Raw genomic sequence first — 26,856 nt, forward strand, 5'->3', positions numbered from 1 at the left:
TGGCAGCACTGCTTTTTGAATCACAGTTTTCAAAATCTTTTGCTGCTAATGTGTTCTATTATAACAATTTCAAGAAAGCTTATTAATTTTTAAGCTTAGTTTTGTTTCTGTGTGTTGTGTGTGTGTGTGTGTGTGTGTGTGTGTGTGTTGATTCTCTCCTTCCACTGTTACATGTATTTCAGGGGACAAACTGGGTCACTAGGCTGACGGTAAGCACTTTTCTGCTGAGGCACTCACCCAGTCCATAAGATTTTTAGTTCTCTCCATGTATTAGTACTAAATTTACTTTGTTCCATCTTGCTCTTCTTCCCTCAAACTTATCTGTCCTCACCTTCTTTCAAATTTATTATCTCAGCCGGGCGGTGGTGGCGCACGCCTTTAATCCCAGCACTCGGGAGGCAGAGGCAGGCGGATCTCTGTGAGTTCGAGGCCAGCCTGGTCTACAAGAGCTAGTTCCAGGACAGGCTCTAGAAACTACAGGGAAACCCTGTCTCGAAAAACCAAAAAAAAAAAAAAAATATTATCTCTTTAATTAATTAATTAATTCTCCATCTCCCTTCCTCTCTTCCTCCCTCACATGTGCTCATGCACACACACGCACACGGTACACATGCCTATTTTGTGTTGTTCCTATGTATTTAGGGCTGACCACCTTGGATTAGATAATCATTGAGAGCTTGCGGATTATCACTTTTAGCAACCATTAATTGATTTTAATCTCTTCATCTAGGGGTGGGACCTGGCAAGATTTCCTTATCCCCATTGGGATGTCAACCAGTGTTGTCATTGTGCAGGTCTTGTTTTAGGTTGTCATGTTGTTGAGATTTCATGGATGCAGCTTGCTCTCATACAGCTGTAAAGCTTACGAACCACAGCAATCTCTAGCATGGCAAGAAAACACCAAGGGTACAATACTGCCACTTATAACTTGGCAGTTACCAACAACTATCTAATTGAACGTAAGACCCACTATATAGAAGGGAATTCATGCCTTATACTTTAAACCCAGCCAGTCATCTGTGGCTAGTTAGGTCATGGACCTTAGGAGAACCTACTACTGCCACTTTATAATATCCCAAATTTATTCAAATACTTACTTATCCTTATAACAACTAATCAGAATAACTCTGACCCCTCATCAAAGAAGCTTCTTTTTTGTAGCAGTTGGAGGCCTTTAGATCTTAGCTGGCTCAGGTCTGATTGGTTTCACACACAAACACTATTAGAAGACACTGCATTGTGGGAAAGGGAGTGCATTTGAGACATTGTTCTTGAAGGAAAAACCTACAGCAATATTCTTAAAACTTTTTTCAATAAAAATTGGACTTTTATTACTCTGAAAATAGAATCAGCTGTTTATGATGTAATATCTTATCAGTAGGGTGGCTAATGGCTACCTGAAACATAGATTTAAAGAACTTTAGGGTGAGCCCATGTTCCGTTTGAAATTTTAACTAAAAGCTCTTTTTACCCTGCTCAAATTTAATTTAGAGTTTGAAATAAATTTTTCTTTAAATCAGGGTGTATCACAAAAATTTACTGTGGATCTCCATATGCTATAAAGCTACACAGCTGCATGTTTTCCCCCCACTTAATACATGTTTTCTGTGCCATGAAATACATATGTTTGAAATGTCTATCCTGATCACTATGGTTCCTTCATATATCAAGTAACCACACTTCACTAGGAACATGTGGTTTCTGCCATCCAGTATGTTCTTTGCTTTTTAGTATATTTTACTGAATACTGAGAGAAGATAGTTGATTTTTGAGTGAAAATAATGTAATAATAAAAGCTGAGAGCCATTTATCTCTTAATTTAAAAAAAACAATTTCTTGGTTGTATATTTTTATTTCTCATCACTTGGTCCCTAATTTCCTGGTGTTCATACACTATAGATAGGAACATTTTAGTTTCCTAATCTGTAGCTAGATAACACATTTCTTGATACCTTTTGAGGAGCTAAGACCTTGGCTGGAAACCCTTCACCCAGCATGGATTCCACTTTCATGAACTGTAGTTTTGTCTGTCTTGTTTCTGAGTGTTTATGATAGATTTTTGGATGTAGTTGCCTAAGCTTTAGGGTGTGCCTTTATATGTATGGTTGCCCTAGGTTGTCATCTATCCCCTTGCCCTTTTCATGAGTTTCATGTGTTTCGTGGAATGCATGGCCTTACGGTATGATTTAGCAGTGAAAAGGCACTGCTGTTCTCTTCCCACCCGTTTGTTTCTGCAAACCTAGACCTTGAATGTGCTGTATAAGCATTTTACTGCTGAGCTAACCCTCCAGCCTCTGTTTGGCTTTAAAATGAGGACAAATGGAGACAGAGTTAGGACAGACCAGTGTTGTTTTTCATACTCAACAGAAGAGTACTCTGCTATTGTGATTTTGAGAGTTACAGGAGAGATCGCTATCCACAATATACTAGTTCTTTTGGATTTTGGCCTCACTGTTGATTGAATAAGAAAATCTGAACAGTTACCATGGTAGTATCTGAACTCTGGAAACTCAAGAAATTGGGACTAAGCTAGTAAACTTACTTTTCTTAGTAAATGATTTGGATACAGTGTGACTTATGTTTCATGCATACAATTTCTATGAAGACCAGGATGGCTTCAGTTATTGGTTAAACTTTTACATTCCTGCTTTATAGGCAAGCCTGTACCTCTCCATACCTGAAAACAACTTTGTATAAACAACTTTGTTTGGAGTATTGTGTGCTAGGTAGCTGTGTACTATGTGTATGTTTGTGTATGGGGCAGCTGTGTATCTGTAGAGGGAGGAGTCTGTATGCCTAAAATAATCAATTACAGACCTAAAAAGCACATCACTGATACATGAGGTGCTTGGTTCAGAAATTAGCAAACCGTTGGATTATCCTTCTCCTTTAGCTATAGCTGTCAGCTATCGATGAGATTGTAGTGTGTGAAGTTTAAAGAGGATGAGCTTCTTATTCTTTAGGACTATGCAGCTAATTCCTGGAAAGCCCGTCTTTAATCCAGCCTTAAGTGCCTTTCTAGAAGAGTAGGTGTTCTGCTACTCGGAGAAGACCGAAAAGGTACAATAAATGTATGTCTTCTAGTTCCAAAGACTGAAACCTTCTTAAATCACAATAGTCTAGCTCTGTATTAAATTTGCAAAGGCAACATTACATGGAAGTTCTACCCTTTTCTGGCCCCCATCCCTTCTTTCCTCATAAAACGGTCTCACTGTGTATATAGCTCAGGCTGGCCTTCATCTCAGATCCATTTGCTTCTGCTTCCCTCATTATAAGGATGTGTATATCACCATACCCAAATAGAAAAATCATTCTTTCTGTGTATACTATTCAACCAGGTTAAGTCAGTCTGATATTTTTGTTAGTTTGTGTTTTTAAATAGAATACTACCTAGTATCGCAAATAGAACTGGAATTGGCCTTGCTGTCTGGATTTTCCCACAGTTAATATGCATTTTAGTTAGTAGACAAGTTGCTGGTATGTTTGTTTCTTTTAATTAGCACCCTGCTAGGTGCTACTATATGAATTTTAGTTGATTCCTTGATAAAGGCATTTCATAATTAAAAATCCCAGCACTCGGGAGGCAGAGGCAGGCGGATCTCTGTGAGTTCGAGACCAGCCTGGTCTACAAGAGCTAGTTCCAGGACAGGCTCCAAAGCTACAGAGAAACCCTGTCTCGAAAAACCAAAAAAAAAAAACAACCAAAAAAAATGTTTTTAAAAGGGAGAAACTGCTCCATAGAAAGTAAAACATCCCAATTTAGAGGCTAAACATGTACGTAGGTATATGCTTTTTTTAAATTGAGATACAGTTCACATTAAATTGACCCCCTTTGTTATACAGATCATTAGTTAATATATTCAACCATTACTATTTCCTTCTAAAATATTTTGATCACCACTGAACAAAACCTTGTATTATTATCATTGACTTCCCATGTCTTCTAACACATAGTGGCTATCAATTGACTTGTTCAAGATACTTTATATAAATAAATACATATGTAGTCATTTATATTTGGCTGATTTTTTTAAAATTAGATTTATTTCACATAGTGTGATGCCTTCTAGAGTCACTCTTGTTGTTATAAATGGTTGGATTTCCTGGGTTTGCTTTGGTTGACACAGGATTTTGCTTCAATAACCCAGGCTGGTCTAGAACTTGTGATCCTTCTGCCTTAAACTTGGGTGCTGGAATTAGGGACCTGGACCATCATACCTCACTGCGTTTGCTACTTTTATCACGTTTTCATTGTCTATTCACGTGTTGGTGAATTCAGTTGTTTGTGTATCTTAGCTGTTGGGAATGATACTGTAGTGAGCATATAAGTGCAGATGTCTCTGAGAAAATTTTATTTCCCTTAGGTATATCTCTGAGTAGGGTTTCTGCATCACATGGAAGTTCTGTTTTTAACTTTACTTTTTTAGAAGCTGCCCAGTGTTTTCTATAACAATGTTGCTAGTTTAGATTCCTAGCAACACATAGGTTCACTTTTCTTTATACCTTTTATTAAAACTGGTCTGGTTTCTTTTTGCTATCTTTATCCTGACAGGCATCTCAGTGCCTCTCATACCCATCAGACTGAGCACTGATGAAACCATGGGAAGCCTTTTTACATTTTCTTGATGACTTATCTTTTGAGAGTTCCTCGTGTTTGTTAAATTGTTTCTTGTTGAGCTAAGTTCAGATCTATGGCTCATAGATACTTTCTCCCATGTCATTTTCTGGGCCTCTTAGTGCATTACTACTTTATCTTTATTGTTTACGAGTGGCTGGAGTGGATGGAGATTTCTTGGCCCCAGTAAGTAGCTTCTTCCTGTTTGTCACCCTTCTTCCTATCATAGAGAAAAGCCATTCATGTAATAGGAAGTGTTTAGGCAGCTCCTATAGTGGCCTTGATGCCACTGCTGCCAGACAGACACTTGATTTTGTACTGAACAAATTTATTGTTTTCTTCTGTCCTCTACATCCCCAAAGTAAGAACTAAGTGTTTAACTAGAGACGAAGGAAGAATGTTCTATAGAGTTCAGCAATACCACTTGTCACATCTTGTCTTCCTTACAACTGTTTACCTACATGTTGTTATCAGTGCTGTTTGCTATAATTTTGGCATGGAGATGCCAGCTGTGGAGCTTTCAATCCAGTTGGGTTAAGTATGATTTTGTTACATGATTTTTCCTGGGTTTGTAAAATGAATTAAATTTCTGGAATCTGGTGACTGGTAGCGTGGAGTTTTGAGTCTTTCCATAGTTTGTGTCCTTTCTGGGTAGCTCTGTAGTGATGTACTCCATTATACTTGTGATTTAGACCAAAAATGCCAGTGGCCACACACACTACTGCAATATAGTTCCAAGTGTTAGCAGTATAGCCAGGTTCTTTATAGCATGGCTAATATAGCCAGATTCTAATAGCAAGGCTGCTGCATGGTGTGCATGAGACTACTTTATTTCTTGTGGGTTTCCAGGATCCTTAACTCAGGGTTTGGTTTGCTTTTGTCTCTCACTCAGCCTGTTCTCTTTTAGTCAGAGATTGACACTTCACATGACTTTTTTCTAGATGTCAGAACACTCTGGAAGCTTTCCGTGTGCCCCCTTTTATGATGGTCTTTTTTTCTTCCCTTCTTTATTGTTTGAATTTTCAAGTTGTTAGGAAGGTGAGCTTTATAAAGCACATTTTCTTTTTATAAGCCTGTTTATTCTCTCTCTCTCTCTCTCTCTCTCTCTCTCTCTCTCTCTCTCTCTCTCTCTCTCTCTCTCTCTCTCTCTGTGTGTGTGTGTGTGTGTGTGTGTGTGTGTGTGTGTGTGTGACACCAAGGCTCACACAGAGCTTAGCATTTAGTGAAGAATAAACATAAATATCTAAACATTCTGTTTTTTCAAATGCTTCATCACATCAGATTTTATTTGGTGCTAGGGATGCAACTACATTCCTGGCCCCTAGTTTATTTATTGGTTATTGATTTTGAGAAAAGTCTTCCTATATAGCCCAGTTGGCATCTATCTTGCCCTAGCTTGGCAAATGCTGTAAATGTGCCCTGGCTGTCAGGTGGCTACTGTGTGCATGAAGTATGTGTGGTGGGGTGCATGCATTAGTTCTAGGGGAGGTCAGAAGATGACTTTGTAGTGTTGGTTCTTTTCTTCTGCCTGTACATTGGTTCTTAGAATTGAATTTAGGTCACCAGGCTTGCTGACAGGTGCCTTTACCCACTGAGCTATCTTAACAGCTCCCAGTTCTTTTGGTTTTTGAGGTTTGACAAAAGACTTGCATTGTTGTGATAGTTAATGCTTGAGTGTTGATTTGCAGAATCACTTTAGAGGTTGTAGCAGGTGGAAAGCAACAGTGATCAGTTTCTTTCAACACTGGCGGCATTTTGGCCCCCGGTTGTCTTCTGGAGAGCGCACTGCGCATTGAAGGATGTTTAGCATCACCTTTCTTCAGACACAGGATGCTAGTAACACTCGCCTCCTGTTTGTCCATGTCTCCAGTTGTGCCTGTCCAGTTGCTCTGTTTGAGAGCCACTGGTCTTGGGTGGTAACGAGAGGAATGTTCTGTTTTAGAAAAACCACCCTCTTCAGAAATGTCTTGTATGTGTTTGCACTGTTGGAGATTGAATGAATAGGCATGAGCATGCCAGGCTTCCCTCTACCAGTAAGCCTGACTTCCAGGCTTTAAAATTCTGCTTTAGAATAACAGCTGTACACCACACTGTTTGTCTTGTTCAACTGTATAGTATAAACCTTAACTTAAAGGTCTGATTTTTTTTTTAAATGTATGTCTGGATAGGAGTTTGAATTATCTCATCCTTGCTGCCGTGTTGAAAAAAGTGACAGATGACATTTGAGTCTGGGGAGGGCAGCTGCATAAAATTTTTCTAAATGGTAGAAATATTATGTGACTGTCTAGCAATGCCAATATTGTATTTGTCCTAAGACATGTTTTTAAATGGTATTGTTGCTTTTGCTCTGGGTAAGGGTGATATGTACCAGATTGTCTCTGGAAACATTGTTGAGAGAAAATGGAGTCAGGTGTGGGCTGCCATTCTATAGTTAACTTATTCTGATATAAGCCCTCTATGTAAATAAATATTTTATCTTGAGACTTTACTTTTCCAATATTATCTACTTTTAAAAGAAAGGCCAATGCTGTGTTTGGGAACTTGATTGCCTTTTCCAAGTCTCCTTGGAAGAGAGCAGGGATACAGGAACAAGCATTAAGAAGTGAGTCTGAGAGGAGGTATGCTCATGAAACCGAAGAACTAGATTATCTTTGTTCCTGCCTTGGGCTCCATGGTAAAAGTGAATTTATGACTGAGTACATGGAATTGTGTAATTTCAAGAGCATTCATCTTGTCTACACTGGGAGAAAAACACAGTTGTCTTTGGAGGAGGTTGCCTTCTTTTTCCCTTGTGCTACAAATGTGAACTTGACCTTGTTTTTAGATAGCTGAAAAGGTCTTAGTGCTTGTGGCTCTGAACACTGCGTCATATATCTCTTTGACCCCAGTGCCTACACACCGTACCATAGGTGAGAACTCAGATGGGATAAGGAACGTCAATTTACTGTGGCTCAAGAGGCAAATGGGAGGCATACATTCAAGGTTTTGGAGCCTAGAGTGTCTTGATGGCTGTGACCCATCTCTTTCTTTGTTCTTCAGGTTTACTGCTTCATAATATTTTGCTTTTATAAATTATATAATTTTATTTATAAGAAATATTTTGTTTGAAGAAAAAAGGCTTTCAGGTTTCCTAAGCCAAGGATGGATGAGTCCAGTTACTTCTAGGTAACAGACAACTGGTTTTGCAGGGCCTGGAGAAGATAGGACAGGGTTGAAGTGGGAGGTTTCTGGGGCCAGTTAGTCTGTTAAATACTCCCGTTGATCGTCATTACCCCAACTCTTTGGTTTAACCACATAGAACTACTTCACAGCTATGACAAAGTTCATGGTTAAGTAAACTGAGCCCTCTTTAATAGTGTATTATAATCTGCTTTTTAGGGTTTTTTTGTTGTTGTTAAAGTTAGCTTGGAATTTGGGGGAGAAAGTCTTTACAGTGTGTATGTCATACTTGTTTCCTACCACAGATTTGCTACCAACTAAAATCCTGTCTCTGAGTCCTTAGCCATTGGTTTCATCTTGCAAGTTTGTAGATGGAAAGAGGGGTGTCATGCTGTGGCTGTCTGTTCCGCTCTGTGCAGTCTCTTTCTCTCTAATCAATGCTGTGCCTAATGACCCGTGGTGGGCTTGTGTTTGCTTCACTGCTTCTTCGAAGCTGGACGTGGCTCGTGCTCGCCACGTAATGATAGTAATTGCTAGTAGGGCAGACCTGCTCTTCATCCTCCTCCAAGCACATTTCTTGTGGCAGGTGTCTCGTTTCTAATTAAGTGCTAATGAGCATGCCTAGTGGACCGCAATGCTACTGCCAGCTTCTTCAGTTTTATGTCTCACTGCTGCCAAGCTCTGAAAAGGTGACAGAGCAAGAATTAGTGTCTTTTGGATGACGGGAAGGTGATTTTACATGTAAAGAAACTGTGATTGTGAGCTCAAGGGGAGAATGAGTAATTTATAAATAATTTCCAAGAATGCTATTAATATGTCTACTTAGACCTCACCCGTTTTCCATTTACCCCTTTAATTAAAACTAATTCTCTTAGTAAGGAGTGGCAGTTTGAAAAGAAGGTGGGCTCCTAAAGATTTTTAAGGGTGCTGAGAGTGGTTGAAGATTTACTGTAAAATGACTGCTTTTCAGTGCTTAAGATGATACTTTTTGTTTATTCTTGAGGGTAGGAAGCACATCTGAAATGGAATTAAATGGATTTCTGGTGTGGGTGGAAGCTGTGAGGAGTTCAGTGTTCCTGTGTGTTCCAGTGAGGAGGAGGCAGTAAATAAACAAACAGTTTTGTCTTGAGAAATCAATACGGATTAGAATCTTAAGCATTTTCTAACATTAAACCGTAGACATTGAGATTTAGCTGTTTCTACTGTCAAAAACAAATTCTACATTGGACAGCTGAGACATATCCAGGTAGATGGTTCACAGCTACTTCTTGTATATTTAAGTGTAATACATGAGAACAAGAGAATGGTTTATTACGGACAAGTTTATAACTTCTGGAGTGGGTTAGGTGGAGGCCAAGTGGACCTTAGAAAAGGGAAAAAAAGAATGTGAGAATGGGGGCACCTGGGGTCCTCTAGATCTCTGCAGTCAAAAACTACTTCTCAGGGTTCCAGCCTCTTAGTCTCAGCACTTTGTTCTCTAAGGTCGAAGAGGTTTGTGGGGCTGGATTTCAGGAAGAAGGCTTGGGTGGAAGGATTCTAAAAAAAAATTGGCTGCAGGGTTTCTTGTAGCAGTCGGAAGAGTAGGTACCATGTGGAGTAGTTTGGGCGCAAGTGCAGCACTCTCTGACACTTTTTTCACCCTACCGAACCTCAGCTAGTTCCCAGCCCATGGTGCTTGGTTGCTCTGAGCAATGGGGATGCCATTGCTTCCTTACAGTTCTCAGAGGGTTTGCTGAGTTAAGGACACAAGTGAAGGGAGTCTTCCAAATGCCAGCACTTCCTACTTTCTGGGTTCTGACTTTTACTCATGGCATCATTGTGATAGTTAATGTTGGGTAAAATGTACTCGTTTTTTAATAGTGTAGTTACTTCCATGTGGGATACCGATGTTTCCTGATTAACTTCAGCAAACTCAGAATCAGTGTACAGCTTAGATTCAGTGACATATTGGCACTTAGAATGTAGATGAGATCCGTGCATCAATCTTTTAAAGTAGCTGGGCTTGCCTAATAATTAAGTTTTATTGTCCAGGCTGGTTACAGTATTAAGTGGCAGGTGTAGACTCTAGGGTTAGATTTTGGGATTGGCTTGGGGGTGAGTACTGAGGGGCAAAAACTTTTGATGAGTTAAAAGCACTAACCTCATTTCCTCTTTCCTACCTCTGTCTCCATTCCCTTCTCTATGTTCAACTTCTGGTTCTTTCTTACATCTTCTGTTACTTCTTATTTTCTCCTGGATGGTTTCTCTGTCACCACCACCACTGCCTTCTTCTCTTCCACCTCTTCTCTTCCTCCTCTTCTTCCCCCTGTTCCTCCTCCACTTCATCCTCTTCTTGCTTTTACTTCTCCTCTTTTACCGCATCTCTTCCTCTTCTTTTTCCTTCTTTTGTTCTTCCTTTTTCTGTCCTTCGTCCTCTTCTTTTTCTCCAACCACTGCCAACAGCAGCAGCAGTTGCAAGCTCAGCATCTCTCTCATGGCCATGGACCCCCAGTACCTCTCACGCCTCACCCTTCAGGACTTCAGCCTCCAGGCATCCCGCCCCTTGGGGGCAGTGCCAGCCTTCTAGCGCTATCTAGTGCTCTGAGTGGGCAGTCTCACTTGGCAATAAAAGATGACAAGAAACACCATGATGCAGAACGCCACAGAGGTGAGAGGCTGGGCAAGCCAGATTAGGCTTTGCTCTCATACTCAGACAGTGCTGCAGAGCTGTGCCTCGCTGTGGAAAGCCCCAGCCCCAGCCCCACACAGAGAGCAAACAGTGAGAGAACAGGAGCTGTCGAAAAGCTTTCCACTGACACTCAGTTCACCCTGCCACTCTTCAAGGTTTGCTGTGGGCAGCTGTGGGCTTTTCTGTCTTGCTAGCCTGCAGGCATCCTGACATCTTGGTAACTGCCTTTTTAATGCCAGTGGCCTGTACCATATTATGGAGAACTGTTAACTGCTTAATTGGGTAATTTTCAAAGAAAGTGATGTTTGTTAAATGGGGCGAAATAAGAAGTTAAATTTGAAAGTGAATGTGTTCAAATGAAAGGCTTGACAGTTGCATCTGTTACTAGTTTTGTAGGCTTTAATCCTAGTATGCATTAAATATTGGGCAAATTGCACTTGACTAATTTTTTGAAGAAAAGTAATTTATTCTGTCAAGAAATTAAAAATAGGCTTTGTGTATGGTTAAACTGTAAATCTTATGTTTACAAAATACTGTAATTTTCAGTAAATCACTGTATTAGGAATGTGCAATGACTTATATAAATAAAGCCATTTTTAAAACTGCCTGGGGCCTGTGTTCTAATTATTCCCCCCTTTTTTTATTTCTGTTCTTGCCTCTGTGTCTGAACGGGCGTGTCTGTGCATTTCTTGGTAACCTCGGGAGCAGACAGAGAACCGGGCACGGTAAGTACCCCAGCGCCTGTTGCACATGAACACAGATCCAGTTGCGTCCCAAACTTCCTTTCTTCGAACACAAGCACCAAGCAGACACACAGACGCCCCGTGTGTAGAGACCTGGGTTCCTTTTTTTTTTTTCTTTTTAAAAATCATTTTATTTCTGTGAGTGCTTGCCGTCTTGTTTCTTTTATAAACTTGGCCTTTGAGGACAGGTGCCTGCTCAGATTGTTTGCTGTGATTCCATACTAATCAATGTATAGCCCAGACCTGCTTAAGTATGTATTATATGTGCAGTCTAGGTTTCATGTAGTTAGCAGAATATTCATTTTTCTCTTAACATCACCTTTACAGTTATTGCCCATATGTGAATGAATTACTATTATTTCTATCTAAACAGTTTGTTTTCCTCTGTGACTGCATCTTAGTTGCTAATTTTCCATGTCTGTTTTCCTTCTGCCTTTTTTTTGTATACTTTTTGTTCAACTCTAAACTTGATCTAAATTTTCTTAGACCTAAGACTGTCTGGCAACCATAACTTCTTAAAAGCATGAGCTTCAAAGACAGGGCTGTGTGTTTACAGAGCTCATCTTTTCACAAGCCTGAATCATACATACCCTTTCATGTGCTGGATGGCATGCACATGCCGGTTAATGGGAGAGACACACATTTTAAGGATGCAGAGTGAGACCTGCTCTGTTTAAATAAGGGTGCCCTACAGATTCTTCCTACTTATCTTTAAAGCATGGTCTAAAAAAATGAAATGGGATGCTGAGTTTTAAATCATTCCCTCTCTCTCTTTTTTCTTTCCTCCTTTTCTTTTTGTGCTGAGAATTGAACCCAGGGCCTCATGCTTGGAAGGAGAATTATATATTGTGGAACTTGCTCCCAGTACTGCCCCCACTCCCTGGGTGTGCATGCATGCTCGTGTGCATGTGTCAGATGAAAAGTTGGGATTCTATTATCTCCACAATGTGGATCCCGGGAATTGAATTCTGGTTGTCAGGTTTGTTGGCAAGTGTCTTTACCTTCACACACACACACACACACACACACACACAATCCTATGAGCTATGTTTCACATTGTAGCCCCCGAGTGCTGGGTCATAGGTGTGATCCAACATCTTGGACTTTTTGGAGTATAGGAAGAAGATTGCACTTTGACAAGCTAAGTATCCGCTACCACCTCTCGATCTAGAATAGGGACTGCTTTAAAATTTCTTTTTGAGCTGTCTTTGAGATAGCTACTTCTGTGCTTCTTGTATAGGGATTTGTCAAGGGATATGGGTAATTAAGCGGAGAGGTAGTTAGGGTTTTAAATTATTGTAGTGTGTTTTCTAGGTGGCTTTAGGAGGAAAGGAAGAAGACAGGCAAAAGCTTTAACTGGGAACTAAAGTACCTGACAGACAAGAGTTTAAGGTTAGGAAATTGGCTTTGAGTTATGAAGTGACCTTGATGTTTTGTTATTTTAGTTTTGTTGTAGACTGTTGTCTTTTCCTCCATGTTTATTCAGTGGAGTACAACATTTTAAGACCCAGCTTTGGACCTATAAAATCAGCAGAAGATGTGGTGAAAGACTGTGTTACTTATTTTTATCTGAATTCATTTTATTTGAGAGGCGACTTTTCTAATTTAATATTTCTCTCCTCTCTTTCTACTCTTTCACCTTAAGTGAATGCACTCATTGAGTGCTCCCTACATGTGAGGCATTTACAGTTATAAGTATGTGGCTGTGCAACAAAGGCATTTTTATCTGTCAAGTAACAGAAGTGCTAAAAGACGCTGTGATGTCACAGCTCTGCAAGTGTTTCCATAGGTTCAGGACTCAGAAATGCTTTCTGCACAAACAGGTTTTCATACTGAGGCTGCTTGAGGCCTTACCTGTATGTAATTTCTACAATGGCCACTTCGTCATAATTTTGGCTGAAAGATGTAAACAAGTACTTAATCGTGGGAGGAAGTAAGGATGTGGAAGGAGGGGATAAGTTTGCATACTCTATTTTTAAATTAGTTTTTTAGGTAGCATATAGAATAGTAGGTTTCATTATGTCTTTTCAGACTCATGTGTATTTCTTTGTTCATATTTACTTGTCCCTTCCCCTTGTCCTTCACTTCTCTTTGTGTCTCCTTTCTTCTTTGAAATAGCCCTTCCCTCTCATTGCATCCTTAATGGAATATAAAACAGTTCTCGAATTTTAGGAAGCTGTGGCTTATTTCTAAGTGTGTATTAGAGTCAGTGAACTTCATAGATAGGTGGAGGATTCCAGGAACATAGAATAATATAAAAGAAGTGATGACTTCTGTCCTTTAATGTGTCAGGGTTTTGATATACTTACAAGTGTATATATGTATATCTACTACTTTTCCTGCCTCATAACTGCATGATCTTGGGTGATGAGATAAAATGGGGAAAGTACATTAACTGGAGCCAAACATTAACATAATCTGTAGAGGAGCTAAATTGTTATGATTACCTAAGTTATTTTTTATGCAGTTATATAAAACTAAGTAGCTTCTCAACTTGGAGTAAAATTGAATATGAGAAGAATGGTTAATGAAATATGTGTACTCTTAGTGCCTAAACTATTGGAGTTGTGAGTCTGAATTTATCTGAATTTATTTGTCTCTGCTGGTGTCTTCCTTCACCAGAGAGATGAAGGCAGTTGCTACAGGCTGATGGTTTCCAATTGATCTGACTCAATGTTTCTCCTTTTTAATTAAAATTACCGAGGACCCTTAAGGAATTGTTTCTCTTGGCAAGATGCTCTGACATTTACAAGATTAGAATAAAACTTAAAAGAAAAGTTAGGTACAGAGCTACTCAGTTGTTAGTTAATTTTTAATATTAATGAAAAGCAATGTTTTCTTTTAAAAAGGCTTTTCATGAATTTGCTTTTTTCATTTTGCAAATATCTGTAATGCTGGCTTAAAAGAAGCTTGGCTAGGTTCTGATCAGCCTGTGTATTCAGTCTGTGGTACAGTTGCTTCCATTTGTCGTTCATTCTTTTTTGTTTTTGTTTGTTTTGTTTTTTGGTTTTGCTTTTCGAGACAGGGTTTCTCCATAGCTTTGGGGCCTGTCCTGGAACTAGTTCTGTAGACCGGGATGGCCTCGAACTGCCTTCCATGTGCTGGGATTAAAGGCGTGTGCCACCACGGTCCAGCTCCATTTGTCAGTCGCCATGAAAATTTGTCTAAAGTGAAAGTGAAAATCTCTGGTACCTTTTTGGTGTAAGGTGGTTGTTGCCCATGGTTCTTCAAATTCAGACAACTTAAACCATGAATATACTGACTCCTTACTGCTATTTTTCCTGCTATTTTATATCAGTATTTCTTAGGTGCAAAAATGTACAGACCCAGAGAAAATGCAATGTGGTTTACCACTGTTTGGTAGGTGCTTCATCTTTGTCTTCCAATGATAATATTACTCAGTTTGTTCGTTTATGCTTTTAGATTAGAAAACAAATGAACCTTAACATGGACAGTATGTTTTAATGTAAAAACAAAAAATAGCATACTAAAAACAGAATGCCCCCATGGATGAGCCGGAAGGTAATAAATAACGATAAAGGACTTGTGTCAGCTGGACTTGTCCTGATTGTCATGGTTTTGTTTTAAATTTGACCTGTAATTCTCAAAATCTGTTTTTTGCCTGCCTTTTTTATTTTGTGTGCAGATGTATGTGGGCACAGGTATGCCATGGTGTACATGGACAGGTCAGAGGACAATTTGTAGGAGTGGATTCTTTCCAGCAAGTGGGTCCAGGGATCAAACTTGAGTCATTGGTCTTATCATTAAGTTCTACTTTCTGAGCCAACTTGCCAGCCTCTTCCTTTTTAACATGCCTGTTTGTTGTCATTTTGCTTTTTAATTTATAAGCTTTTATCTGTAAGTACAGCTATTGAACAAATAATACCAAAGTGTGTGAGTGTTTGCCCACATGCCTGTGCACCTCATGCGTTCCTCTTACCTGCCAAGACCAGAAGAAGGCATTGATAGATTCATTGGAATAGGCAGCTGTTAAGCACTGTGTGAGCCCTAGGAACCAAACTTGGATCCTCTGCAAGAGCAGCAAGTGTTCTTCACCGCTAAACTATTAATAGTAAAACAAACAAACAAACAAAAAACCAAAAAATTATTGTACAAATGTTTTAGTTGGTTTAAATATGACTTGCATTACATTTTGACCAAAAGGAGTATCACTTAAACACATTACTTGAAATACTTAGCATTGGAGAACCAATGGATAATTATTTTTGTCTTTCAAAAGAAATGGTATAACAGTCTAGATGTGGTAAGTGCACATCTGAAACTAAGTGTGAGTATTTCTCCCCTTTGAAATACAAGTATCCCTACCCCTATGGGTACATGCACATACTAAAAAAGCAAAACTATTTTAAAAATTTTAAGTTATACAGTGCAGGTGTATATGTGAGGGGTCCATCTGCCTGGATGGCAGTATATTATCCATGGAGCTGATCCAACCAAGCAGACATGCTCAGTACAGTACATTCAGCTTTGTTGAAAGTAAGCAAGGATAGCAAGAACTCTTCTGCCTGACCGCTAATTAAATTTTGACTGGACTTGTGAAGAGATAGCTGGGAAATACAGGCTAAAATTGAGATGACTCCTGTAAAATATTAACTTTCAGACACAGTAGGAAATGTGAACTATTCTTAAGCAGTTGCCATTCTACACATAACTGTTTTGGCAGAATTTAAAACTGCTTGGAACTGACATCACTGCTGTGAGTTAACTCCTAAAGGAGGCAGGCCTGATGTTCCATGTGGCTGGGGTTGCTGTGTGTACCTGCAACAGGTTGGGGGTGGGATTTCTTTCATCAGATGAGTGCTGAGGCTTGTGCCACCTGGCAAAATATTTAGGTGTGTTCCACTGTGATAATTACAAAAACTGTTGTCTTTTACCCATAGCCATTTGGGTTTTGTGGTGGTGGTGGTGTGTGTGTGTGTGTATGTAAGGTGTGTGTATGTATATGTGTGTGTGTTTGTGTGTGTGTGACTTGCCTATGTGTATGTTATGCACCACCAGTGTGCCTAGTGGCCTCAGAGCATTGGATCTTTCTTTGAAGATGGTTGTAAGATGCCACATAAGTGGTAGGAAATAAACCCAAATTCTTTGGAATAAGAACCAGAGCCCTTAACCACTGAGCCATCGGTCCAGTCTCCATAGCCAGTTTTAGACTTCATATTGTGTCTTATAATTCAAAGCTTTGTGAGCAGGCATGTGGTTCTTTTCCCTTACTCTTTTGTCATTGTGATGATTGCTGTTTCACCACTGGAAATTCGGATCAGCAACCAATGCGACATCTGCTTGTTTGAGGTGAACTGTGGACATAAGAGCTATCAGAAATCCAAATGACTCAGGCACTGGCCTAACATTTTTTCAACGTGGGACCAGTTCTTATATTAGAAAACACAGTTTGAACATCTTACTTTGAAGTGCAGGGTCTGAAAGTATATCAGATCTGAGTTTTAGTTTGGAAATACATATAGGCTCTGAAGTCCAAGGCACTCAAAAAGTCAAAAGTACTCAAAAATTTGGATTTAGGAGCTTTGGAATTTAGCATTTTATAGTAGAGATTTTCATCCATATCTGGGTTGTAGAAAACTGAAAGGCACCAAACAAGAAAGGCTTGACACACTGACTTTGCTGTCTCTAAGTTATGAGTTGGGGGCATAATTGCGTTAAATCCACTTAGGTTATTTTTATATATTTGTTCTGCTCCAGAGTGAATTTGCTTTGCTTTACCTGGAGAAGGAAGGTAAATAGCAACTTGAGAGGTGGCGACAGAGTCTTGTAGTTTAGTGTGTGATATCCCAGGTACAATATCACAGGCTCAGTGTCATCTTCTCAAGGCCAGATTGCATTGACAGCACAGTTCTCTGTGGTCCAGGGACAACTTAACCAAATTCTGCATGTAACTGAGAGACAGATGAGTCAGACTCATCAGGCCTGCTGCAGTTAGAGAGGTTATATTTGTGCTCTATAGACACATTTTCTACTTTCTATACTTTTGACAAGTGGTTAATCCTTATGGTTATGAGATAAAGTGTGTGTGTGTATAATATATATATATATATACACGTATATATATGTATATATATACGTGTATATATATATATATTTGAAGTGGGTGTCAGAAAATGATAATGGCTGATTTGCACTGCTGCAGAAGTAGAGTGTAGGGTGATGGCTTAATTGCCGTCACGTGTAGATGGAGCCAGCAGACAGATGTGATGGGGTGAATCCTTACTTAATTGTTTTAATGTTTCCCGAGAAGTTAATTGTCAGTGTGGAGTATGCTATCAAATTAGGTTCCCACCGTCTTGTCTTAGTGTAACTGAGGATAAATGAGGTGTCGCGAGGCTCCAATCTGTGCCTCTCACACAAACACTTGTCCTGCAGGGCAGAGAATGTTCCCAAGGGAGTCAGTATAGCAGCTGGAGAACCCATTGGAATTGTGCTGTTTTGATATTAGGAAAGCCTGTCTAACTTTTACTGTGTTAACAGTACTTCTCCTGTTCACTATTGGTGGCTTCAAAGTTTAAATTCCTTGGCAGAATTTATTCAGGTACATGAAGCTTCTAAGAGTAGTGTTTGAGAAATGTAGCATTCGCAAGGCAAGCCATTAGCTTAAATTTCTAGGATCTGCATAGGCCTGTGCAATCATTACTGATACGATGCTAAAGAAGAATGAGGTTCTTAGAACAAGACCATAAAACTGATTTTTATCCTTAACAAAGCACCTGGGTCTTTGGTACCTTATGTAGTGACTTCTCAGCATGCAATGACAGATCAAGATAGGTGATGCTTAGACTGTACTTTCCTACAGGAAAGTATGGTTGTAAAATTGCATTGGATGTTAAGATATGTTAAGAGACTGTTGACCTCCTTTACGCTTAGGTTGAATACTATGCTCACTGTCTTGCTCAGTCTTAGCCATTTTACTGCAATAGAAAATGTCCTGGTGTGTTTTCTGAAGGGTACTCCCTGTCATTACAGAGTCACCTCAAGGGAGTGCACACAGGATTTCTTTTGGAAAAAAATGGTTTTTCTTTTTTGGAGATGTGTGTTCATGTGGCCCAGACTGCCCTTGCACTTCCTGCCTATACCTCCTGAATGCTGCAGTTCCAGGCCTATACCAGTCTGCCACCCTCCCAGGTTGTGCTTCTAGGAGCTCCTCGCTTGCAGAGCTTCACAGCTGTTCTATGGGTAGCATTGGTAGATGTCACTCTAAGAAGCAAATATCTGCAGTACTTGTTTGTTGTTGTTGTTGTTGCTGGTGTAGATGCCCCTTTGTGTTGGGTAGCACACCTTTGCCCTTAACCTTGTCCAGCCATTTTCTGTGTGGTTTCTGCATACGCAGAGGAGAAAGTCATCAAGTAAGGTTGATCTGTTTTCTCTCTCAGATACATCAGATAAGTCTCTCCCCTCAGACTACTTGGCTCCAGAGCATAAGCATGTACAACACATAAGTTTCAGAACTTTAGTTTGTTTTGTCAACATTGTTTTTAGACTTTGATTTGCTCATGTTTGTCATATTCCCCTGGGCTGCATACATCCTAGTTCGCGTTTCTTTTTTTTTGTTTGTTTGTTTGTCTTAAGAAAATAAAGACAAGATGATTTTGTTTCTTTAACAAAAATTTAAAAGCAAAACTTAATATACAGCCTGAAAATCTCAGTCCTCGAGACATTTGTAATAGAATTCTGCCCAGCGTTGACAGTGTTTGAGAAGTGACAGTGTTGGAGAAGCCTGGTTTCTTTGCACACAAAAGCCTCCCTGTCAGCATGACAACACTGGTTTTGGTTAGCATGTTGGTCAAAATCTGACTTGATGTTAAATTTTGACCTGGTAGGTGAATACTTAAAAACATTATCTATTTGTTCTGTGTGGTTAATTAAAATCTTGAAAATATGAGCTCTGGGAAAAGCCCTCTGCCGTGGCAGGATGTCTGTAGGGACTAGCACCTGTGGGTGTGATAGGAGTAAATGCATTGCTTGTGGCTTTGCCGAGGGCTTTTCGGAGGGCTTTGCCGGTGCTTGTCTTGGCTCGTTGGTGGTCGGATTTATGAGTGGAAAGGCAGGAAGTGTTATCTTTTTTAGTGCTGTGTGTGTGGAGATGTGCTTACCTGTGCGAGAGTATGGGGAGGCTTTAGGTTGACTTTGGCTATCATCTTAGGTCATTCCTCACCTTAGTTTTTGAGACAGGTTCTCTTTGAACCTGGTGCTGGCCATTTCATTGAGACTGGTGGGCCAGTGAGCATAACACTGTAGTTTCAGAATTGTAGTTTGTTTTGTCGACATTTCTTACAAATGGATCCACCTGTCTCTGCGGCCTGTCAGTGCTGGTGTGACAGGACACACCCTGCTTTTTGTATGGTTGCTAGTGATCCATATGCACTGTCCTCATGCTCACATAGTGAGCATCTTATTCACTGACTGGGCCATCCCCTGAGCCCCTTATTGCTGTTATTTTATTATTTGTTGTTATACATTTTTTTATATTTATTCTTTGTGTGTCCATGCGTGCCTACTTGCTTGTGTGAGTTTATATGTACAATGTATGTACAGATACCTAAGGAGGCCCAGGACGTTGAAGTCCCTGGAACTAAAGTTACAGAAAGTTATGATCCTCCTGATATGGGTGCTGAAAACTGAACCCAGTCCTGTTCAAGTGCAGTAAATGCTCTTAACCACTGAGCATTCTCTCTTGCCCCCCCTCCCCTGGTTCCTTTTTTTTTTTTTTTAAGAGAAAGGAATCTCATATTTCCCAATAAGGTCTGCTCACTTAGTGCTCACTTAGAAGTAGACTATATTCACTTTTAAAAATTGTATGTCCACATTTGGTGTGGAAAATCTGTAAAGCGGATCAAGAGATGGTGTGACTGATGGATATTAAGGAAGGAGTATCAGAGAACATGTATCAGGCATGGGTATGTCACATTAGAATGTGCATCACTAGTTTAAAGAGCCATTATTGATTTTATTTAAGTAATATATTTGGATACAAATATTTCTGTTCAGAAACCAAGCTTATAATTTACCTTCCTGGGAGAGGAGGCACTTGTACATTAGAATCGGTAAGTGGTCGAATGTTTCTAGTCTTGGGCCAGTCATCTCTACTGTCTGGACATTGGGTGTTCCAGGTAAAACATAAAATAGAAAAGCTGTCTCCTAAAGGTAGCCTTGGCCTCTTCCCATGCATGAATCTGGCTGTCTTATGTTTGACACATTATTGCTCTTTTCCCACTTGTGTTGCTGTAGATTCATCTGAAGGCTTCTTACATGCTAGGCAAGTGCTTGCTTGGCCAGCTCACTGGAAGCTCTTTAGGAACTTGAAACAATTTCATTTTTTTGCAGTCTTCTTTTAAATGCTTTTTAGATAATGTAGATTCTAGATACCTTGTGACATAGAATGATAAATTCTGAAGGACCAAAGGAGCCATTCAGTCAGTATTTAGTAGTCTTTTAGTTCTTAATACATGTATTGGTAACTCATAAATAACCGTCAAAATAACTGTCCCACTTTAGCCATAGGAGCTAGTATCAGGTGGGTCACCAGAGCAGTACTTTTGTTATCGTAAGAAATTCAGCAGTACCCAGGCAGTTACTTTGGGATTTAGGAGTAGTTGGAAACCAAGACATTGCCTGTTGCTAGCTGTGCAGCCTGCAGGCTGAGGCATTGCACTCAGAAAAACTGCACATGGAGGCTGTAGTGACATTTCATTGGTATATTAATAAATAAAGCTTGCCTGAAGGTCAGAGAGTAAAACAACACAACCAGTCAGCCTTACAGCCAGGCAGTGGTAACACACACCTTTAATCCCAGTAGCCAAACTAGTTGCCATAGAAACCGGGCAGTGCATACCTTTAATCCCAGTGGTGCATGCCTTTAATTCTAGCCCTGGAGAGGATTATAAAATGGGAAGAGACAGCTCTCAGATACAGTCTCATTCTGAGATTCTCGGAGGCAGGATTGGTATTTTCAGATGGTAAGAGCCAATGGCTGGCTGTTTTGCTTTTCTGACCTTCAGGTTGAACCCAAATCTATCTCCAAGCTTTTATTAATCGTGCTTCAGAAGACAACGCTACAAGAGTGTGTGGTCTCTTCCTTGGAGGGTGAACATTAAGCTTAAGGTATCTGTTAGTAGCATGAGGCAGGGATCCCTGACTGATTCTCTAGGCCTCTCTGGCCCACCTTTGCTTCTGTGCTTTGAATTAAATTCACAACTTCAAAGGCATAAAGAGATGCTTTATTTTCTAACAAGCTTGCTAGTTGAATGGGGCCCATTTTCAGGTAAGCAGGGATGTTAATTACTATCCCAGCACCAATTTAGGGGACATTGCAGAGCTTTTTGAAACCTTTTGAGGTTACAGGCCTCATTTAAGCTGCTGAAATGGAAACTAAAGTAGTATGTTCTTAACTCACAGAAGCATGGCATTCATAAAGGTCTGCCGCTGCAGTGTTACTGTCCCAGAAGAAACCTTGGTGTTCCTGTAGAAGTGGAGCATTCCTTGGAGTTTAGACTGTGCAGTCTCTGAGCAATCACCGCTGATTTTTCAGGAGAGATTTTGAAGTTGCCCTAGACCTGGACTCAGTCACGCTTTTGCCTGGCACTTGTGCAGTGAGATACAGCACTGCTCCTGATCCATTTGCTCTGATTCAGGTCTTTTGAACATACTGATAACTGCTTTGCAGGAGCCGCATTAACTCTGCATCTTTAGCCAGTCATGGGCCCTGATTGGAGTCTGAGTGTTGTAAAGAGGTGATTATAATTAGTTCATGGATCCAGTCTGCTCACCTTTCAGTCTTGGCCACTGTGGGCCTTTGAGCCTCTCCATATTGAATTGTGTGACTCCCTCTCCCTTTTATCCAATCTTCCTGGCCATTTGTTTTGTTTGAACAATCATGAATAAAAAACTCAGCTTTTAGAATCAGCTCTGAAGTGGGATGAGAGACTTCAAACTGCCTTCTGGTCCCCAGGTTTCCTTTTTCTTTTTTCTTTTCTTTATTTTTTTTCTTCTGTGTGTGGTGAAGCTGGGAATACTGTTGAAGTAGGATCCATGTTTTATCCCAGGGAACTTGGTGAGCACGCCACCTGGTTGATTATGTCTAGCTGGTAAGGAATGGAAACCCAGGGCCTTAAAAAGAGTGCCATAAAACATTTGTTTCTGGTACATACTGTTGTATTGTGGTCCTATTTGTGCCAGGAAAGGCTGTATAATTGCTGACCCTGGGCCCCACCCCCTTGCTTACTTTTAGGGCATCTTGGCAGAAATTGGGGTTATCTGGGCCTTGTAAAAGGCAGTTTTTTGCTTAGCTCATTCAGCATTGTTCAAGGCAGTAACACATCACTGAGCAAATTGCCCCCCTTGCATATGCTAATCCAGCTCTTAAAAGAACTCTTTGTAACACATTCTGCTTTAGCCTGAAGGGAGATGGGAATTGAAGGGCTGGCCAGGTCATGTCATGTGACCCCAAAATATCTAAAATGCCCGTTTTCTTTGGGTCAACAATTCATATTCAGCTTATGCTGATGAAAGTGTCTTGTGTGGTTTGTGGCAAGGATTAGTCCTCTTATATGAGAACTGCTTTTGCTATTAGAGGTTCACAACTGACTAAGATTTCCTCTTCGGATATTAAATTTCAGTGGTATTGGCTAACAATGCCAGATCTTACTTTCAACAGTAAATTAAAGAATTTAAAAGTCTTTTATTGGTGTGTGGAAAAGGTGATTTGCCTTAGAACTACTATCACTCCCACCTGCGTATTTGGTGCCTTTTTAGAATGGCACAGGATGACTTCTGGTCATAGTGTATGCCTAATGGAACGATCTCAGGAGTTGCCCAAAGGCTGTTCATATTCCTTACCAAGAAGCTGCAATGAAAAAAAAAAGAATCTACACATAGTAATAAGCAAGTGTCTATAATTTTCCAATGCTAATCAGAAGAGAATAGAGCCCCAAGGATCCACCAGGGTTTAAACAGTTTGATGTAAGATGAGGTTTCTTTTAAGCTCTGTCTAAATGCTTACCACAGAAATCTTAAGACGTGATTTAACAGGGGTGCAAGATTGTTGTTTTCTAAACAGTTCTTCCAGGTTGCATTTTCATACGTACAAAGAAGCCTAGGAAGAAACCTTTATTAGTACTTTTTTGTCTTACAGAGTAATTCCCTCTTGGTCCCAGACAGTCTAAGAGGCACAGATAAACGCAGAAATGGTCCAGAGTTTTCCAGTGACATCAAAAAAAGGAAGGTGGATGATAAGGATAACTATGTAAGTGAATAAAGGACTCTATAATAATTGCTTACTTACTGCTTTCCTCATAATTCTGTACCACCTCATATTGCAAAGCAGGTAAGTTCCTACATTGGAGAATGTTGTTTCCCTTCAGGGCTGTGTGTTATACACTTCATTTGGGCTTAGTTTTTTTTCTAACTTAATTACTGGCAAAGTGACTATAAAAGTATCTGTTGTGTAAGGCTATAGCACCAGTACCTGGAGGCTGAAGCACAAGGATTACAGTGTCACAGCTAAATTGGTCTACACACTGAGACCTTATCTCCAAATACGCATGAACGTGTGTGTGTGTGTGTGTGTGTGTGTGTGTGTGTAAAATCAATTATAGAGATAGCTCTATGGTAGAATAATTCTCTAACATATATCAGTCCTTGGGTTTGATTTCCAGCATGGTAACACACACACACACACACACACACACACACACACACACCAAAAAAATCTTCAAACAAAATGTGGACCTTGGAGGAAGAACTCTACTTGGGAAAGTTTAGACACAGGCTTCTGTTTCCTGTGGCTCGCCCAAGGCTTCAGCTAATATTAAGTAACATTTTGCATGCCAGGATTAATGCCAAGAACCCTGTGCACTGACACAGATTATTTTATTTAGTTCTTTTAACCTGCCAAGTTGGGTATCCTCTCCATTTCATAGCTAAAGAAACTTACCCAGAGCTTGTGTTTCACCAGAGGTCATGGTTAGTGGAACTCTGGAAGCACCTTATGAAAAAACCGTGCTGTATTGAAACTTTCAACCTTTTCTTAGAATTGGCATTTCCCCAGAGGTCCAAGATCAGTCTACAGTTTGTATTGTGGTTTAATATACATTACAAGAACTCACCACTGGCTCACTCCACTTTCACCCAAGCCCTTTAAATACATTTCTGCCCCTATCTGTTGCCCAGAGGTGCATGTATTTGGTTTCATTTCTAACATTAAATGTTAACAATCAATCAAGTGATCTGTCATATTCAGAAGGTAGGAAATATTCTGATACCCAGCTCTGTGTTACTATGCTCCATGAGGCTTGTGTATTTAATTCAACAATGAAGGACTTGGAATCGATATCTTACCCTATGGTTTTATGGTACTTACATCTTGTCTGGTTAGAAAAATGGGCTTGGAATGAGATGAGATTATATTGTAACTTGTGGGAGGCAAAACCTAAGACTCTTTGACAAAAGTTTACTGTATTATTCTGGCTAATGTTTGCAGAACAGTCCATTACAAGGCTAAGTTTCACTTGTAGAAGATGTGAATGATTCACCTCATAACTCCTTTAGTGGGGTAAGAAGGTGCTGGAACTGAGGATCTGGATAATGGTACAGAGTACTTGGATAGGATGAGCACTTAGATAGGAGGAAGACAGTGCTATATTGCAGAGTAAGGCAAATTCAGTTTATCCTAGCCTGTTGTTACATGTTTATGAAGTATAAGACAGGAGTTTGAGGTCCCAAACAGAAGTGATAAAAAGATGGGAATATTAATTATTCTACTTTTATCATTATGATACTGTATAGGTGTACCTCATATATTTCTTTTTCATTGAAAGGTTATTTTTTTCTGAATTAAAAAGGAGTGCAGTGGCAGTAAATTGTTTGCTATAGTTTTCCATTTCACCATTTCTACTATGATCACCTTTATATTTCTAAAAGCAAAACTTTTCTTGTTTGTATTTGTTCACCATTTCTACTCTTGACAGTTGAGAACATTTGTGCTTTTATCTGATAGTAAGAGATTTTTCAACGAAAGCATTTCAGTAAATTTTTAATTTGAATTGCTTCTGATTTCAGCATTGGCTGTCAATTTATATTGTTGGTAAACTCCATGGCTCTTTTGTATTATACAAGAAGTTGTACTTGACTTTGAAACCTCAAAGACATACCCCTCTAGTAACATACTTCATTTAGCAAAGCCAAACTTACCAAACATAGCCGCCAACTAGGGGCCAAGTAATCAGATATCTGTGCCCATGGAGGACATTCTTATTTGAACCATCATGCTAAGAAAACAGAATTTTTCAAACTTTGATATGGGTGTGAACTCATCTTAAGTTGAACAACTTTTCTTAATGCTTTTCAGACTGAATGTAACCTTGGAATTTGCGGTGATTAACCAACTTTGTAGTTCAATGAAAAACCTTATGCTGGATGGCCCTTCAGCTTCCTTCCTTCCATCTCTGTATATTTCATGCTAAAGAGCCTTACCTTTTTTTAAATCCCCATGTGTATATGGTGTGCCTGAATGTACATGCTTGAAGTTGCCATTGTGTATCTTTGAAGCTCTCCTGTTTGTTTTATTGAGTCAGAGTCTTACCATTTTCTCAGAGTCCATCTACCTAGAATGCCTAGGGATCACCTGTCTATGCCTGCTGTGTGATGTGATTACAGGTGACCTCAGCCTATGGCATTTCTGTGACTTCTAGGGATCTTATCTCCAATCCTTTTGCACAGCAAATACTTTCGCCACTGATTTACATCTCTTCATCCACCCTTCTGTCCCCCCCCCCTCTCTTTCTCTTTGAGACAGGATCTCTTATATAGTAGATAGGATGACTTCAACTCACTTTGAAGCCAAGTATGGCCTTGACCTAAACCTACATGACTTGAGTACTGGTGTGCAGCACTACACCTGATAATTGTACAGTTCTGGGGACCAAATCCAAGGCTTTGTCAATAGTAGCCACTCTGAACTGAGCTTTATCACCGGTCCTCAAAAGAGATTAGATCGTTTGTTTTCTGTTATAACTAGTGGCCTCATGGGGAGATGATGTAAGTAAATTTATCTCTATAGTCATGAATTGTCTGTGAGACACATATTGGCTAGCTGTGCATCTTCAAACTGATATGTATGTAAGAAATGATGTGTTGCTCTTCTCTTTGAAATCCAGTAGACTAAAAATTATGATGGTATGCAAATTCAGATTCGAAGAAAGATACTACCATTGCAGACACTGAGTGCTTAGAGTGTACTTTCCATGAGCAAATTTAGTTTTGGTAACCAGATTTCACTGCAGCAGTATATTCCTGCTGGGGCTTTGTGTACCCCAGGTTAGAGGAAGAGGCGGGGAGGCTGATGGTAAATGCCTATAGGCTGGAAGGGAGCCTGCACGCATGTCCTAAGTGTGTAGCTTGTCTGCTACCAGGAACTGTTGAAAGAAATTGCACAGTTCAAAATTTATTCTTTGCCTTTCTTAAACAAAATTAATTTTTTTTCCAGGACAGTGATGGGGACAAGAGTGATGACAATTTAGTTGTGGATGTATCTAATGAGGTAACCATGCATTTCATCAAGGTTTCTTTTGAATAGTGAGAAAAATCCATTTGTAAGTGAATGAAGCTGAGTCACAGTGTCTGTGTCTTATGCGTTCACATATCAAGAA

The 26,856-nt window shown here is 39.8% G+C and overlaps 1 protein-coding gene across 14 annotated transcripts in view; it reads left to right on the forward strand.

The window, feature by feature from the left end:
• The window catches only part of Tle1 (TLE family member 1, transcriptional corepressor), a 90,973-nt gene that overhangs the window by 38,167 nt on the left and 25,950 nt on the right, over positions 1 to 26,856 (forward strand). For 8 of the 14 annotated variants that reach the window (XM_038332674.2, XM_038332676.2, XM_038332679.2 and 5 more), the window contains 4 exons: positions 10,217 to 10,421; positions 11,151 to 11,167; positions 23,343 to 23,453; positions 26,694 to 26,747. In XM_038332674.2, the coding sequence (XP_038188602.1) occupies positions 10,217 to 10,421; positions 11,151 to 11,167; positions 23,343 to 23,453; positions 26,694 to 26,747 (387 nt within the window). The remainder of the gene's footprint in view (positions 1 to 10,216; positions 10,422 to 11,150; positions 11,168 to 23,342; positions 23,454 to 26,693; positions 26,748 to 26,856) is intronic. The other 6 variants (XM_038332675.2, XM_038332678.2, XM_038332683.2 and 3 more) reach the window with 2 other exon arrangements.

Source organism: Arvicola amphibius, chromosome 6, assembly GCF_903992535.2.
Source record: "Arvicola amphibius chromosome 6, mArvAmp1.2, whole genome shotgun sequence".
NCBI lineage: Eukaryota > Metazoa > Chordata > Mammalia > Rodentia > Cricetidae > Arvicola > Arvicola amphibius.